At 34.9% G+C, this 18,708-nt stretch overlaps 1 protein-coding gene across 1 annotated transcript in view; it reads right to left on the reverse strand.

The window, feature by feature from the left end:
- Positions 1–387: 387 nt before the first annotated feature.
- The window catches only part of LOC143909530 (opioid-binding protein/cell adhesion molecule-like), a 98,209-nt gene continuing 79,888 nt past the window's right edge, over positions 388–18,708 (reverse strand). Inside the window, exons 3-13 of the mRNA XM_077427564.1 lie at positions 9,597–9,743; positions 7,035–7,187; positions 4,297–4,381; positions 3,959–4,208; positions 3,727–3,877; positions 3,561–3,651; positions 3,344–3,485; positions 2,594–2,770; positions 2,318–2,504; positions 827–871; positions 388–639 (exon numbers count right to left, since the gene is read on the reverse strand). Coding sequence (XP_077283690.1) covers positions 530–639; positions 827–871; positions 2,318–2,504; positions 2,594–2,770; positions 3,344–3,485; positions 3,561–3,651; positions 3,727–3,877; positions 3,959–4,208; positions 4,297–4,381; positions 7,035–7,187; positions 9,597–9,743 — 1,538 coding nt within the window. The 3' untranslated portion in view covers positions 388–529. The remainder of the gene's footprint in view (positions 640–826; positions 872–2,317; positions 2,505–2,593; positions 2,771–3,343; positions 3,486–3,560; positions 3,652–3,726; positions 3,878–3,958; positions 4,209–4,296; positions 4,382–7,034; positions 7,188–9,596; positions 9,744–18,708) is intronic.

Genomic DNA, 18,708 nt, shown 5'->3' on the forward strand with positions numbered 1-18,708 from the left:
ACAATATAAAAAATATATGGATATCAATTCTGGTAAAGCAGTGTTTTCCAAAAAGGTTTTCACCGTCGAGTTCTATGACAAAATAGGTAGCATTCAAATCTCTCTGCAAAATAAAAGACTACTAAAGCAGTTTTGTTATATATATATATATATATATATATAAAAAAAAAGTCTTCCCAAATGACAAAGAACTTTCAGGTGCTAAGGAGAGGAGATCCACAATTTCAAATTTCTATTTAACATATACATCTACACTGTAAAGAATAAAAATCATATTCGAACAGAAGAATAATTACGGACATCATTAAAAACCATAAACTAAATTGAGAATACTAAAAATTCATAAACACTCACAAAACAATACACACATCCCAATACGTACATTCAAATATGTACCTCGGCGTGTACTTATATAATGTACGTACGAGTGCATATATTTCAACCTGCCGTAGAAAGTTCACTTATATTTCGTCAAATGTCAACAGAACAACTAAGAAGTACAATTTGCAATCACGACGACTATGGCGCTTTAGAGCACCCTGACTAGACAGTACATGAAGAACGATGATATCAGAATGGACGCCGATGACGATGATGGCAAATGTCCCACGGCGCTGGAGCGAACTTCCGCTTGGGGCGCTGAAAAAACGAAAACGTTCTCAATGCATACTTAAAACAGATCGACATATTTTAATACAATTAATATTTAACCGTGTGCAATTTTTCTACCAAAATTATAGATTGTGTTTCATGAACATGCTACTTATTAGATATGCGTGATCAAAATTAATATAAAATGAAAAGTGCAGGTGATGTGTTATATTACCTTCTTCCATTCGTTCATCTGCCCTTATTTCGTTGCTCATATATTCTGAGAAAAGAATGAAAATAAAAATAAACAGAAAATAATAAGTTAAATTTAAATAATAATAAGGAATAAAAAGTAGTGAAAATGAATAAAAGCACAGTAGAACTTATATACAAAATTATATGGTGGAATTTTTTTTTTGTAATTTGAATACTAGTCATTTAATATTAGTACATACATATTTGAATTGTGCGAATTTATTAATTATGAATACCCAGTGGCAGATTTACTTTGCTAGGAGCCTGAGGCGTTACAAATTTCTGGGGCACCCTATATATGTGTATATATATATATATATATATACTAGCTGAACCCGGCATGCGTTGCAATGCCACAACACCGCATACAATTCCCGTTCCTATTCGTTGGAGAAACGCAGGCAGCGAACACATTTGAAATAATTCAATGGTTTGTTTATTTTACCCTAACAACGCAGGTCGCGACACGAAAACATTTGAAATTATTGCGTTGTAATGACAATCGTTCCCGTTTTTGGGCGATTTTTTTTTCATAGTAATCTCGGATATGCATACAACAAATCCTGAAAGTTCCATCGTAATCGGTTCAGTGGTATAGGAGCCTATACAAGACACAGCAGATTCAATTTTATATATATAGATATTCATATACATATATTCACTTTTGGACGTCACAAAAGAATGGCACCTTTTGATTAATGTTAAATATACGAAATTTTATTATGATATTGTATTAGAAAATACACAACTTTGGAAAAACGCAATCTTTAGAACGAATGTCTGATTAAGACTGATTAAAATCGATTAAAAAAAATTCTTCACCAAAAGGCGAAAGCAATGAGTTTTTATTATCCTCGCTGAGATTAGAGGAAATCATATTTTTAATATTATTATACATATACATATGTATGTACCGGGAAGGCCTCACAGTTAAACCCCAATACATCTTCCTGGGCAATTACAAATAATGCAGCATTTTTTTCAATATTATAGACACAAGTCGCTAAATTACGAGACACTGGAATCTCGAAATTAACGAGACATCTATGAATTCTAACTTGTACATAAATTTTATTGTACATTAATCGTACTCAAATAGTGGTGACATAGTAGGCAGAAAGGTTTTTAGCCGATTTAATCGAGGAACCGTTTCAACACGAAATCAGAAAAATTGACAAACTAACGGGAAACGTTCGACCTGGAGTTACAAATATCCAAGTCCAACCAGCAGCATTACATATGTACTCGGAATAAATCATTTTCAATCGAAGTCAATGAGGTCGAGCCATGCTGATGGCTTAAAGTGAGTCAACTTTCATGATGTTCTATTGGACTATAGAAAAACTATAAAAATACATTAAAAATTTGGGGCCCCTGTCAATAAATCCGTCACTGATAATACCAACACCGAATTCAAATTACAATCTAATTGATAAGTGCTGGATTGATATGTGTTATTGATGATTTTTACCTCCTTCGAATTTGTGTTCAGATGGTTGACTCCATCCTTGGGTGTTCTTTGAGCGAACTACGGCAGTATACTTTCCTGGCGTTAATCCTTCGAGAGCATGAGAAATGGTATATCTGTTACCAGTCGGTTGGTTGATGTCTGGACGCACAATAATCCAATCTCTATCGTTTAGTACAACATCATTTCTCTGAAAATTACACAATATAAATAATATATTATATTAAATAAATTCAATTAATTCAGCATCTTTTTTTCATATACGTTTCAAATACTGACCTCGTCAACTTTCAAGTATTTCAATTCTATGTCGGTGAGGGGTTGAATCGATTCGACAATCCAAGTCAACAAGGGATTATCCTCTGAGGGATCCTGTCTGCCTTCAAGCCACAAAGCTCTTTCAGGCACTTTAACCAAATCGATGTGACCGTGATGGTTTCCATATTCGTTAGATGCCTACAAAATTCACAACATACATCTTAATAAAATGGTTAAAATTATATTTATTTAATTAATACATGGAAAAGAAGGCATAGCCAATGGACCCCCAGTTTATTTTTATATTTTCCCATGATGCCATTATTAGGTTTCCCCTGAGTGACATTTATAGTATTTAACTTGTACATATATAAATTTGAAATCATATTCAAATAGTGGTGACCAAATAGTTTTGCCAATTTGATGAGGAACCGTTTCAACAATGAAATCAAATAAATTGGCAAACTCTGATAGGAAACGATCAACTTGGGATCACAAATATCCAAGTCTAACCAGCAGAAATACTCGGAATAAATTCTTTTCAATCGAAGTTAACCCACGGGATCGAACCCGGCAACCTCTCGGTGGTTAGCATTAACGCAACCTAACCTAACCTAACCAGCACCACTATAGAAATACTCGGAATAAATTCTTTTCAATCGAAGTCAACCCACGGGATCGAACCCGGCAACCTCTCGGTGGTTAGCATTAACGCAACCACCAAGCTATGCCGCTGGCTATTCATTTAAAGGAATAAATATTTATATTTACCTTGCAAGTGTATTTTCCAAAATCATCAGATGTTACATGGAAAATCCTTAGAGTTGAATGATCGGAGTTGTTGAATTGGATTTGATATTTATTATCATTGTGTGTAATCACTTCTTCGCCTTTTTGCCACGTTATAATTGCTCTGAAATTCATGTTAAATATTTATTAATAAATTTGTAATTAAAAAAACATCATCAATTAGTTAATGAAAACATACCTCGGTTCACTCTTAACGAGACACATTAATACAGCTTCGTATCCTTCATCAGTATTGATCACCGTTTTTTTAATATGAACTTCAGGAGCATCTGAATGTACAAAAAATAAATTATATTCCAATTATAAAAATATTTAGTACACCTATGTATAATAGCACAACTTACACAAAATTTTAACATCTACAGCGCCGTGAGCCGGCTTACCGACACTGTTCGAAGCGAGACATTGATACATTCCAGAATCTGCCTTCTTGGCGTGTTTAATAATAATGGAGTTGTCGTCGAATTCAACACCATCTTCGCGAATGCGTTGACCCTAAACATAAAAACGAATTTAAATTATCTGAAAATTCAAAAATAACCACATCAGAAATATAGTCAATTCATGTCAAATTACAGCTCTGCTCCATTTGATAGTTGGCTTCGGAATACCGGAGGCGATACATTGCACTATGAGTGTGGAACCTTTAAGTACGAGTCGATTGTTTCCCTCCGGAAGCATTTTGACGATTTTCGGCTCCGTGTATAGCTGCACCGAGTGTGTCACTTGTTGAGTCTCGCTGGCCGAATAGCCGAGTACGGAGCAAGTGTAATCACCGGCGTCTTCAGTTTGAACTCCCTGAATCATCATGGTGTGATTGTTGAATCTGTAATATACGGTGAAGTTAAAGCTAGATGCGTATTCATGTGGAAATGTTTAGTTATCATTATAATAAATATATGTATAGATTGTACTTGTGAATCCTGGAGTCTTGAGTCAATTTCATTGTGCTTTGATACAAGACTGCTTCGCCCTTCTTCCACATAACAACAGCATATCCTGCAATTAAAATATCAGTTTAAAAAACGAATAAAAAAATATATCATATTATATACAAATATGTGTACAAAAACTACAATAAAAAAAAAGTTTTTTAAAAATATACCTCTTCTATAATTTATATATAAAATTATTATTTTGAATAAAAACACCAATAATTTTTTTTACTATCGCCATCTATGTATGTATGTATAAAATTAATGACTACCAACTGTCACCGAGATTAAAAATGTTCGGACTTGAAAAGCTTCTTAAACGATATTTTATCTCTATCGTAATGGCGGAGGATCCATTTACTTATATTGATGACCAAAATGAGTAATATGGCAAAGTATGAAAACGATCGGATAAGAGGAAAACTTTTACCTGAATTATAGTCGTAAGTGAAACGTAAAGGAGGTATGTAAAAATAGGATTGGGGGAGAAGTTCATTTGATTTTTGAGTAAATTTTAATTTGAGTCTGTTGTTATCAAAATAATAGTTTCTTACTTTTTACATGGATTTTTATTGTTTGGAAACAACTACATACATAGTGCGTAAAATGAATTGGAATAAATTTAAATTAAATATCGTTCAATTCTATCCGTCATACGTTTGTATTGTGTTTTGGCCATTGTGACATGAATTCCAAATTCTAAAATGATTCAGAGCTGTTAAATAATATTTATCGGAATTGATGGCGGAAAGGTCGGCGGATGGCCGTAAGCGGAGCTGGCTAGTGGCCAAAAACCGGCCGGCGGGAAAATTGACAGTAAAAATGGCGGGAAACTTGGCAATCGGTAACATGGCGGATGAGAACGATAAATTTAACGATGAAGAAGCGCATCTAATTCACTAGTGACGCCATTACACGTAATGCGATATTGACAACGCAATATTTTGAGACAATTATTTAAGTATAGCACCCCGCCCTTCACTCTCTCTCATCCCACCTTTTCTTGTCCGTTTTCAATTTCGTATATAACATAATTCGTAATACGTATGTTACAGTCGAAGTATAATTTTAGTTGTAATATATTCCAACCGGCGTTTTAGGTCTTTCATATTCGAATACAATTCAACAAGTAAATTATATGTCTACAAGCGCAAATACACTTTCAACAATATGCGCCAGTTGTAATATAACAGTTGAGTTTTGACAGCTCCGATATTTGTACGAATGCTTTAGAATTCAATAATGCGTTAATATTTGCTAGGTATTACGAATAAAGGTAATGAGTATCGCATTACGATAGCTTTAAGAATGTGTTCAAAACTAAAATGTGGCTTTACTAATCGAGTGACGTTTTCACGAAAACCTAACCCCTCCATCTTACCCGGTACCAAATTATAGTTGAACTGTATTTTCAGTTGTAATATATTTTGACCAGTTGGAATATAATTCGCCATATAAAACCACTTACATGGGTTAGACGGAATATATTCCAACTATGTAGTTAAAATATATTACAACTGAAAATTCGCTTCAACTATGACGGTAGTTGGTACCAGGTTAGATGAAATATATTCTAAATATATTAAAATGGAAAATACACTTCAACTGTAACACATACATACATTCAACAACCAATATAAAAATTATTTAATATATCAGTGAATTAAAAAAAAGCAATATAAGAGAGTATAAAAGCTTTTAATATTAAATTTAAATGAGAAGAGAGCGAAAAAAGTAACTTTACCACTGTTTCAATGAGTTGCAAAGAGGTGGTAGAAAGAGGCGTATGGAAGATCGGTCTCCGAGACGAGACAGAATGTTAAATTACAGAAAACGCAAAGATCGAAAATCGAAATATCTTAAGTCGAAAGATCAAAAAAAATGGTGCATGGTAAACGGTACATACTCACTTAATTTGCGCGAGCAGGATACAATAGGAACAAGAGGAACAGGCTTTTCCTGCCGTATAAATGTGCGCGCGCAGAAAAAGGGAGGAAAAGCATGTTCCTCTTGTTCCTGTTGTATCCTCTAGTTTAATGCCGGAGACATTAACTTACTTGAATGTTAGCTAACTCCATGTAAGTCAGTAAGATATCAAAGCCACCTAAAGAGTGGAAGTGGTTCAAAATTAGACCACTATGTTTTGACGGGCAGGAATGTCACTGAATGAACAGAGTGAAGCTACTAAAAAGCTTGTAGTAACGAAAAGAACTTGCAAAACATGCGAAAATTATATAATACTTGACACATGGGAGAAGAATTCAGCACACATGGCTGTAAGAAAGGGTTGATTTAAAATAAACGTTGGAATATTTAAAGATGACCGTCGCTCGTAAAAGTGCGTAGGAAGCAAAAGCTCAGCTTGGCCGAGAGACGGAGCGTGGAAACCGTGTCAGACATAATCGTCTGCCTTTTGGACAATAACTCAATTAGGCACACCAGATTTGTGGGCGTCTTCGAGCGGTAATGGAAGTGAGAAGTGGACAGAAAAAAATATAAGAGCAACGCGCTTCTTCGTCTCATTCTCAACCTTGACCCATCCGTCCGTCCATCGAAATTTAGTCGAGATGCTGGCAGACAGAGCCGCGACCTTGACACGTCTGGCAAGCTGAAAAACGCGCGAGTTGACGCACCGCTCAAGAGGGTGTTATAAACTTCCTCGAGCCATCCGTCTGGTGAGTGATGACGATACGACGTGCGATAAATACGTAGCTCACCTGCGTTGGAGATTTCGCACGGCAGCCAAACTGTGGAACCTGCCTTCAGTGTAAAATTGATCGGGTGAGACGTTATGGCAGCAGCTGGCGTATCTTTCGTGTCTAGGGTATCGTCTTCGTCGCTGTCCTCATCGCCGTCTTCATCCTCACCATCTGAAATAAGCACAAGATCGTTTTAATTTACACTATACATACATACATACAAAAAAGACTAATTACATGTAAATATATACATATATACATAGTTAACTATAGTTTTTACCCGGCTTCGAAAGGTATTTTTAATATTAACCGCTTAAACATGGCCAATCTAATAGTAAACATTTTATTAAATTTATATTTGAATAATTCTATTTTATTTAAATTTATTTGAATATTCATTTGTTTTTCTACGAACCAAAAATAGTTACATACATACGTAGTACAAAGTCTCTTTCGAAATTATACTACACTAGCTGTATTACCCGGCTTCGCTCGGTATTTGTAATATAATCCGTTTAAACATGATCAATGCAATAGTAAACATTTTATTAAATTTATTTTATATAAATTTATTTGAATACTGATTTGTTTTTTTTATTAAATTGACTGTCACAAACAAACAAACATATATAGTAAGTATCTTATAAAAATATATATGTACGCCCCCGGCGTCTGCGTCCCCTAGGGCTTCTCCCTCGGCGCCTACACCCCCGGGAACTTCGAATCTTTTGAATCGGAAAAAAGCGAATTATTTGTTCGATGACGTCATGGATTTCTACGATCGAAGGATACATACATATATACAAAGTCTCTTTCCTAATTATATATTAGATATATATCTAGTGTTTTTACCCGGCTTCGCTCGGTATTTGTAATATAAACAGCTTAAACATGGCGAATCTAGTAGTAAATATTCATTTGTTTTTTTTATTAAATTTATTTGAATCGAAAAAAATATATCGAATCGTCGTCATAGAAACGATGCTCCCAACCAAAGATACAAACTTACAAAGTCTCTTTCGAAATTATATATTAGACTAGTGTCTGTACTCGGCTTCGCTCGGTATTTGTAATATAAACCGCTTAAGCATGGCAAATCTAATAGTAAACATTTTATTAAATTTATTTGAATAGTTTTATTTTATTTAAATTTATTTGGATATTCATTTGTTCGATGACGTCACGGATTTACGAACCAACAATACTTACATACAAAGTCTCTTTCGAAATTATATATTAGATTAGATTTCATTTTTGGGTTTAGTTTAGTTTTTCCTGGCCAATTAGTACATCGATAAGCAATATTTATGTATACAGTATTATAGAGACATCTACGGACAAATTCGATAGTACTAATATTTCGAGAAATACATACACTTGACAGCGTATGTATATCGGCAAATTCGAAATTTTGCGAGAGCCTATTTTGCTGCCAATTTGGTGGAACGGTATCAATGAAATCAGATAAATTGGCAAACTCTGGTAGGAAACGATCGACTTGGAGTCACAAATCCAAGGTCTGGCCAGCAGAAATCAGTGGGATTTGAACTTTTTTTCAAAGTATTATATGCTAACTACTAGTCTATTCTGCTGGCTAATATAAAAATAAATACGTCAAACTGAACTTTCGTCAAAAAATCCACCTTTGCTTTTGCACACAATCTCGGAATGATTTTTATTAAATTTTCAATTGTCGTTGGAGATATGGAGATACATACACGTTACAGCGTAGGTAGCATATTTGTAAATCGGTTGCCAATTTGGTGGAACCGTTTCAATGAAATCAGATAAATTGGCAAACTCTGATAAGAAACGATCGACTTGAAGTCCACTTAGAGCAACACTGGGCCAGAGAATAAGCCCATAACCATTCAGTTGAAAGCATTACATTTGTATTACATTGCTGGCTATATGTATGTACTATCACTTTCAAATGATATGCTGTTTTTAATGAAGGGAGTACATATGTAAGTTATGACTTATGAGTAGGCAGCGGATGGTGATGACTATTGTCGCACACGACAATCATGGCCACGAAAATCTCCAAGTCATTAAAAGCAAGGGTGAATTTTTTGACGAAAGTTCAGTTTGACGTATTTATTTTATGTTAAAGAATTGTTGTCATATCTTTATTTATTTCAATAAATATATATTTTTAACTGCGTTTATTTTTTATAAATTGGTTCAAACCCGTATAATATATGCTCAAAAAGCACTTTGGTCTTAAGCATATGGACGATAGTGTACATAGATGTAGAAACGCGTTTTAACATCTAATAAAAAATCGATCTGAAGGAAATGATTTTTTATTGAATCGGTTGAATCACACTTCTACTCAGTAGATTAGGTCATACAATTGAAGATGATATTTTCATTTTTGTCGCAATGAGATGGTACTACTACATATGTATGTATGTAATAAAATTCAAGTGCACTTACTATTGAATGGGTAGAAAAATAAAATTTTGCGCAATACTATTTCGAAACGAGCAAGCTATGTATTTTATTTACGATTATTTCAGTTAGGCAATAATCGTAAACAGATCTATGTAGATTATACAACACTGTCGTAATACTGACCATCATCGTCGTTGAGGAAGTCGTCAGTCCCTTCATCGCCAAGGGCGAGCTCGCTATCCCAGTCCTTCGAATCGTTGGCATTCTCCTGCGAATCGACTTCTCTTCTCACAAGTCGCCTCACTTTTAATCCATTGTGCGCTCTGGCTTCTGAAAAAGGAAGACAAACAAACTCAATTGTTAAACTTTCACAACAAACAAACAAACAGAACCGCACTCGAGCAGCCCACTACATAGAGAGGTATCGAATACGAAAACATTTGAGAAATTCCAAGCACACGCACACACTGGAGTGTCCTCGAAATAGAAAATGCTTTTTTAGCATCTCGACTACGTGTGTATTTACTATATACTACTATACGAGAGTCGTCTCTTCTCTCTCCAGACGTTGCATTGAAGAGATCGACTCGTGAAGAATTCGTTTGCGATCACTTCCGATAGCGTACAGATATAAGAGCGTGCGCGCGTACCTGTTAGCGCGCGAAAAATCCGATGCAATTTATTTTTCTTTTATCAGACAAGTTACTATACACGTACGTATGTCGGGAATGGCTTAGATACGATCGCCTAGTACCGGTTCTAAATAACGAGAACGTGCAGGAGACGTGCTTCTTCTACTTCTACGTAGTCTAAGCTGTATCGAACGTGTTTTCTACGTAGAGCTTCTTTATCTCACCAGGACGTGTTAAGTAGAGCGCGCGCCAACTTTGTTGTGTCGACAGACCTGTGCAAAATACTTTTTTTTTATATAAAAAACGAAAATTTTCCCTGAGCAGGTCTTCAGACCTTATACATACATATGACGAGTGTCAAACCGTAACGTTTCAAGTGCCAGTTTCGGTTTCAGTTTTGCAAGAAACAGTTTCCGTAAATTGGCATTTCGTTTCCAATCTCTCTTACAAACCTCAAGCTATTCAGCGTCTTGATGTTCGCCAATTTATATAATAAAATGCTGCAAAAATGTCTACATATATATTACTGTGGATGATGTTTGATGATTTATTTATTTATTTATTTTATTTATTTATTTATTTATATATATTTTAGTTATCAAGCTAATTTAAAAATACATCTTAATTATTATACTTAACTCTAAAAAGTACTGTCCCTCACAGAGGTGTCTCTTCGCACCTCGCAGGAATGCATCCATGTTTTTAGCAGACCTGATGCACTCAGGGAGGGCATTATACATGAGCACACCCCTGTGAAAAACACCCCCAGCCGTCTTATTCTTTCTTACTCTACTTACAACTTTATTTATGGACTATGGAACTACGCTAATTACGAACCAGTTCAACTCACCGCATGGTGAGCAGGATAAAGAAACACTTCTTGACTCTTGGTTGACTGAGTCACCAACAATATAAAAAAAAATCTTTTATTTTTTTGGATAAGAGAATTTGTACACCGGTTGCCCTGAAATACGAGCCGTCCCTGGGTTCATTCGGAGCTAGCAGGCCGACGGATCAAGAAAAATAAACTACCTTTAACACTACTGCTGCGTCTTTCACTCCGATCTCGGAAGCCCCTCTACACGTTCGCACTGGTGACCAGAAAAATGCACTCGAAATAGTTGCACTCTCGAGTCATCGAAACTTTCAAAGATGTTTAAGGAGAACTATCGCAATAGAATTCCATAAAAAGGCGACAAGGGGTATTTGGATGTTATCCGAGGGTGCTAATCTTTTTTTTTTTTGTGGAATTTAATTGCGTAAGTTCTTTTTGAGCGCCTTTGAAAATTATGACTTCTCGAAACTGCGCTACCATTCAGTGCAATTTAGTGCATCTTTCCGGGAACCGTTCGCGCTATATATCTATCGCTAATATCATCAGCTGTTTGATGTTAAATCATCTTTTTAGCAATATTCATCTAGTTAAATAATGTCGTAAGACTCACTAAATATACTGATATATGAACACATCCATCGTTACAATATTGACAGTACAAATGACAGTGCAATTAATAATTTACGACTGCTTCAAGTTTCTACTCCTAGGAGACGGCATTTCAAAATCATTCAAAATCATAAAGGTGCAAATAAAGGTCGGCACATACACCGCAAATCACGAATAAAATGCATTCGAGACTATGTGGCACTTACAACGTTCTGCTCTGGCACTCCTCATATGTATGTTTATAAAATATGATGTATAATAGTTTTTTTTTTAAATTGACTTCATACAACCAATCTACAATAATGTATGTAAATTGTAATTATTTAATTCGTATGCAACTTTAATGTTTAAACCAGAAGTTGTATCGTATTCAAAGCAAAACTGTGTGAAACAGTCGTATAGTAAATTTTCAATGCAGCAAGCTAGAGAAGGGAATGTGCACGACTTGCACGACACTCCCATAACTCGCAATCAATAGAAAAGTTTCTTCAAATTCAAATTCAATTTCAACTAAACTGCTACTTACGAAGCAATGACTCTATTATTGAACTCCTCCGAGCTGTTTACATTCGGGACTATTGAATTCGGCAGCTATGTAAATCCTCACAATTTACACGATCAGAAACAATGACCAAAGGAAGTAATGGACCGTTATCGGCGCACAGGAGTCCATATTTGACAACGATTGTTCCCCAACCCGAATACGGAGACGAATTACTCATTCATAGAAGCGCACCAAGCGACTGTACAGGAGATAGGCAAAAGTGGATGTTGAGCAACGTCAATGGTGGGCCAGGGTCGACAGCCTTCGTGGTTGTCGTCAGCTGTCATCATCATCGCATCGTCGGCATCCCGAAGACAATGGACTCCGATTAGAAAGCAGATATATACATATACATACACAGCCGGAGCTTTTTGATATCCAACTACGTATGTATGTAAGTAGAAGCCGGCGAGTTCATTCATTCATGGTCCAGGGTAGTTCTAGACTGCCAGCTGCATCGAGCTGCAGAACCGGTTCGGATATAATTTGTATCGGAACATGAGTGCCGTCTTCCGACAAATAAGCAAGCCTCAACTACCGCAGCAAAATACTGACAAAAAATCATTTATTAAAAAATCGATTAAAATGCCTGTCGGGCATACGTAGACACTGAGCAACAATCGTCAGATGTTCGTTGCGTTAGTGTACGTTCTAAAAATACTGAGATTTATCTGAAGTACCGAAGTACTCCCGGACAGGATGTTGCGTCTTGTGTACCACACACACACGGACAAGACTAAAAAGTCACCGAAACCAACGAGTATACAGTGTCAAAGTGTCTCATAAGCGAGATCACACGAACTTAGTATATAGTTCATACATGCAGATTTTACTATACATATGTAAGATACATGGAATCTGTTGCAGATTTCTGGAGAAGAATCGCTAGTTGGGTATATGATAATTAGCAACTAGTTAGTTGGGCTAGTTGTTATCCAATCGACTTGGATAATACACGTTTATTAACGCTAATTGAGTGTCGAGGCTCTATTTACTGTTACTAGGCCCAGGGCAATACAATAATGTGCGTACGTACAATGTATCTATACAAAGTAGTCCTTATGGATTAATATTTCAGCAAATTATAATGTAATGTTGTTGAAAACAAACGAATATGTGTATTTATTTTATTTGAATACTTGAATACAGCTTCGCTCGGTAAATGAGAATGAAATGAAAACTATGAAAATTTATTTCAATCGAAAAAAAAATAATATTATTTAACGACCGGCCAATCACAAACGTCTTTGACCAATCCAGCCAATCAGAAACGACTTTGACGACAGCCAATCAGAAACTAATTACATAAGCTGTTTCGGTTTTATATTGAAATATAAAATAATTTAGTTCATATGTTTTTATTTTTATTCGAATTATGCATTAAATTATTTTTTTATAAAACGAATTTATATGGTTTGGTGCGCGAAAATTCGTGTATGTAGAAAGGAATAAATGAATTGAAGTTGACAAAAATGTTATTTTATTTCGCATAGCTCTACGATATGCTTAATTATATTAATATCACGAAGTATATTAATATTAATGTATTAATATCACGAAGGAACGGTCGACTTAGGGTGGAAACACACTGAGTGGTATGGGACGTCACGTGTCCTCGGCTTCCCGCTGTGACCGTAAAGTGGGTGGGAATTCTGGTGTACTTACACGTGCAGAATGCACACATTTGGGAGGTTGCACGTGTATGCATATCCTTATGCAACCGACAAGTTTTTCCTACATTTCTTCAAATATGGGATTCACCGTTATTGATCACTGCCAAGCAAGGATAAAATATCACCGAAAACACTCCAGGGGGTGATTTTTGGGACTGTGTACCATGTATATGGGCTAGGGGGTGCTGCATTTTCTTCGCATGTTTAAAAGTATATAAAGAAATACGTACCACGTACCGCTCAGTGTGTTTTCACCCTTAGCATTTTATGCATGCATACATATATATGTATATGTACATTAAGATAAAAATGAAAACAGTCATAATAAAATCGTAACTTCGCAAATAAAATAACAAATTTTTTTTCATTCTAATATTACTTAAAGGCGACGATTTGGTGCCACTTTAGTATGCGGTCTACCTTCACGTTTTTACTTTACTTTACTTTTTGCGGTTTCACTGTCTCAGCTCTCGCGTGTGACAGTGAGACATGTTTTTTTTGTGTAAATATTGATGAAATAAAACTTTAAAAAATATGTCTTAGCAGCCAACACCTATTTATTTAAGAGTCAGGTTAGGTTAGGTTAAGTTAGGTTGGCCCTATTAATTTAAGATTAGGTTGTAGGCGGCAGGAAAAAACAAAAATTATAAACAGGCCGTTGCTACTATACAAATAAAAAACATAGATAAAGTAAAAAATGCGATTCAATGGTAGATCGCATGCTAAGGTATACCGCATACTAAAGTAGCACCGAAGATTTTATATTAATACGCGTGCTATTTTAAAATAAATTATTTCCAATTATATTTAGGTGTAGATAATTTAGTTCACAGATCGGGCTAATAGAAGGAGAGGAATTTCCTGGTGTGCCGTTTTCGAAAAGATCTAAACTTTCAATACAAAACCAAACTTTCCAATCCAGACCCTAACGAAGACGACTTTATGAGATGGAACATTTAGACACATATTGAAAGTGAAGCTTTCGAGCGTAACGAGGTTGGATCAGATCGAACACGTCAGACGACGATTTCTATCGCAATTATTTTTTAGTTTTTACCCGATTTTCTCCGATGATGATAATGATGGCTCGCCTACACACCACACACACACACAAACACTTCACGAGAAGAAGCATCTCAAACGAAAGCTAGCAGATATTAAAGGAGAGCTTTCAACGAGCGCGGCCGCAACACAATGGAAGGGCAAATGTCGGATCGAGAGCACAGACCACACAACCGACCACAGTTCGATCATGATTATTATTTATATACGAAGGTGAAGATCGAGTTATGGTTGGTTATAAAGTTGTGGGTGCGGTCACGGTGACCGTTGAACCCTTCGGACTGTCTTCTAGGGACATATAATATGTATGTGTGTTCTAAGGCGGCGTCGGTTATAATGGGGTTATGTTTATTTGCGTCCAGGAATGCTGCTGCTTCTGCTGCTCTCGCCGCTGATGCTGAAGAATCACGAGAGACCATCTGATGGATGTTGTGCGACTGTGTGTGTCGACGAACTAGAAACGGTTTCACATCATAATAAATGCGCCATATTGCACAACGCGTTAAATATGTCTTCTTGAGTCTAAAAAATGTGATAAAATCACCTATATGTATATATATGTATCATACTAAAGTGGTTCAACATCAAAATTGAATGAATCATTAATGATAATCCAGAACTGAACTAACAAAGTGTCAAGTTATGAATTTATTTATCATATATTCGTATGTACGACTGCATTACCGGTTAACCGATTTACCGGTAAATCACAAAAAGCTCGTAAATTTATATTTTTAAATAGATTTGTATAGACAATTAATTACAATGAGTGGTGTCAACCCAATTTTGGAACAACAGGTTTCCAAATTTTTTTCAAATATATATACATATGTATGTATGCATTTTGTTTTCGTCCAAGGCACTAACTATTACATGAAAGTTCATTCAATTTTCAATATTTCTATAATTTTTGACAAAAATTATATGAATTTTTAGAGTAAATAACGGGTTTCCGGAAACTTTTGATTTTTAACAACGGGTTTCCGGAAACCCATGGAAACCATTAGGGTGACACCACTGCAAACAATGCAGCATTTTTTATTACATAAACCACTGTATTTCGAGAAACTGAAGAACACGAAGTTGGCAATTAATTAATTAATTAAAGAATTCATCCATTGAGACATCTATAGATTTTAGACTTGTACATATTTTTTTACAAATTGTACATACATAATACAGAAGATTTGTGACAGTAGGTAGGATGATTATTTTTAAATGTACATCTACAGGCATAATATTGCATTGAAAATCGATGCAAATGGCGTATTGTGGATTAGGTAGTCTCGAATTTGTTTGTTTTCTGTATTAAATGTTCAAAATGACTAGAAGATATGCAAGCAGTAAACTGATCATATTTAACCAGCAGCGTGGACTAATGGATAGCATATTACGCTTGCGAGCGGAGTGGTCACCGTTCGATTCCCACTAGTAGCTGTTGGCCAGGCCATGGTTTGTGACTCGTTTCGATCGATCGATTGTTTCCTCTCAGAGTTTGCCAACTTTTTTGATTTTCATTGAAACGGTTCATGCAATTGGCTCTCTTGCAAATCTCAAGTTATTCAGCGTCTTGAGGAATAAAATGCTACAAAAATTTAGTCAGACGTCACCGTGGATGATGGTTTTATGAATTTGCATTGTATAAAAATGCTTATATTAATTGTATTATTGTATTGTATCTGGATTAGTACACTCGTCGCTATGGATCGTCGATCTCTAAAGGCAAGTGTACATGTTCGATTGAAATAAAAAATATCAAGTTTTTGAGACAATTCTACATATAGTTTGACCGATCATTATATTATATGTAATATCTTTATTGCACAACATATTTTTCCTTTTTTTTAATCTTCTCTCAAAAGCAATAAACAATCTCTGTGTCAATATACTTATTATTATTGTATTGTATCTGGATTAGTACACTCATCGCTATGGATCGTCGATCTCTAAAGGCATGTATGTAGGTACATGATCGATTGAAATAAAAAAGTTATTCAGCGTCTTGAGGTTTACCAATTTATGTAATAAAATTTCTCCATAGATGTCACTGTGAATTCGCATTGTATTAATTGTATTATTGTATTGTATTTCATAAAAGTAACCGTAAAAGTAAGCATTGGGAGAAATTATTTTACCGGTAAATGAAATTTGACACTATATTGCTATCCCTATATGCACGTTGCAGAGAAAATGCAAGCAATTTTGCATTTTTTACTTTATCTATATATTAATATTTACGTAATAAAAATAGATGAATTTTTGTGATCTAATTTTTTTTCTTATTGTGATTTATTTCACAAAAGAATTAAATAAAACTTGGGTGATGCCATGTATGTATGTATTTAAATGCAACGTACGCGCGATACTACATACATACGAATAAACAAAATGGTCTTTAGCCTTATGACAAATCCGATGTGCAGTGGTCCATATAAAATCAACAACAAATAATGGTCACCCACCTACATACATTCTTTATTTTATTATAAATTTGCAGTATATAATGAGATTGCATTTATTTATAATAGATGCGATAAGTGCATATTGCATTTCAACACGCTAATCAAATATACATATGTATAACAAACGTAAGCCTCGTTTACATCGGCGCTTTTTAGAAAACACAAATAAGTTATATTGAAAAACGTGTGGAGTTTAAACAGAGCGATGATCAGCACGTCAATGTTATTCCGATTGACGTAAACCGACCAGATTTACGATATAATCTTTAAACTATCCACCATTAATTGTTACATAATTGGTACATATTACAATATATAGAGTTTGAACATATTACGTAGAGTTAGTACCTACAGATAAAATTGGCAGCTTTTACGACGCATCCAACACAAACAGATTATCCGACTTAACGATATTTCGCAATCAAAAGCATGTTGTAAAAACGTTTAAAATAGACATAGGAAATGTATACATGTATACAGTATATATCTCTATATTGTGAAATATAATATACATGACTATTGAGAATGTGTATTATAAAAATATGTAATATATAGTATAAGCTTCGGTATGTATTTTAATAGTACATATATAAAATAACTTATTTCTATCTGAAGACAAATTGGCATGTAGAATGCAATTGACATTACACATCGGATACGTTATCGTCCGAGTTGCTGTTATATACGATTTAATTAAGATCGATGATTCAATGTGTTGTTTTATATTGTATAATGTTAGAAGTACCAATTCAATCTGTATCTGTTGTTAATTCTTGGAAAATTAGTCATTGAATCGGAAGCATGAGATAAGTCACAAGTTTATCCAGTACTAGTTTAAATGAAAACGTGATGCAGATCTAACTTATATTGAAAGAAAATCACACGATACATATGTATGTATATGAAGTATCAATATACAGCAGTATTGTGACAGTGAGAAAATTCGACCTCTAGATTTTGACTGATTTTTATCTACATATGTATGTATTTTATTAAATGATTCTTACGAAAGCAAAAACTTAAGATGACTCTTACTAAAACTCAAAAATGTAGGTACGTATAATATTCCAAATTTATTGATATTTAAAATTTGATCAAGTTTTCTAGATAAGTAAAAATATATATGAGGGATAATGCGAGCCTATAATACAAATTTAATAAGATATGGTGAGAAAATGATAAAGTTATAGGCGTTTAAACATTGATGTACAATACACATAGATGGGCCCTGACGTGTGATTTTGGTCGGAGATCTTGTCTTCACTAACTGAGGGGTGCGGGGGGGTTTAACTAGCGGGGAAGTTGGGAAAAAAATGTTTTTTTTTCCCTACGACGCAGCGGTACCTACCTACCTATAGATAGAAACTGTGCATGCGCCATGTATTTTGCATGCGCTAAGAGGGAGACCAGTATAAGACGTGAGGGCGGATCTAGTGTATTATACATCAATGCGTTTAAAAAATTTAAATCTGACAAAA

Source organism: Arctopsyche grandis, chromosome 3 (assembly GCF_051622035.1).
Source record: "Arctopsyche grandis isolate Sample6627 chromosome 3, ASM5162203v2, whole genome shotgun sequence".
Lineage (NCBI taxonomy): Eukaryota > Metazoa > Arthropoda > Insecta > Trichoptera > Hydropsychidae > Arctopsyche > Arctopsyche grandis.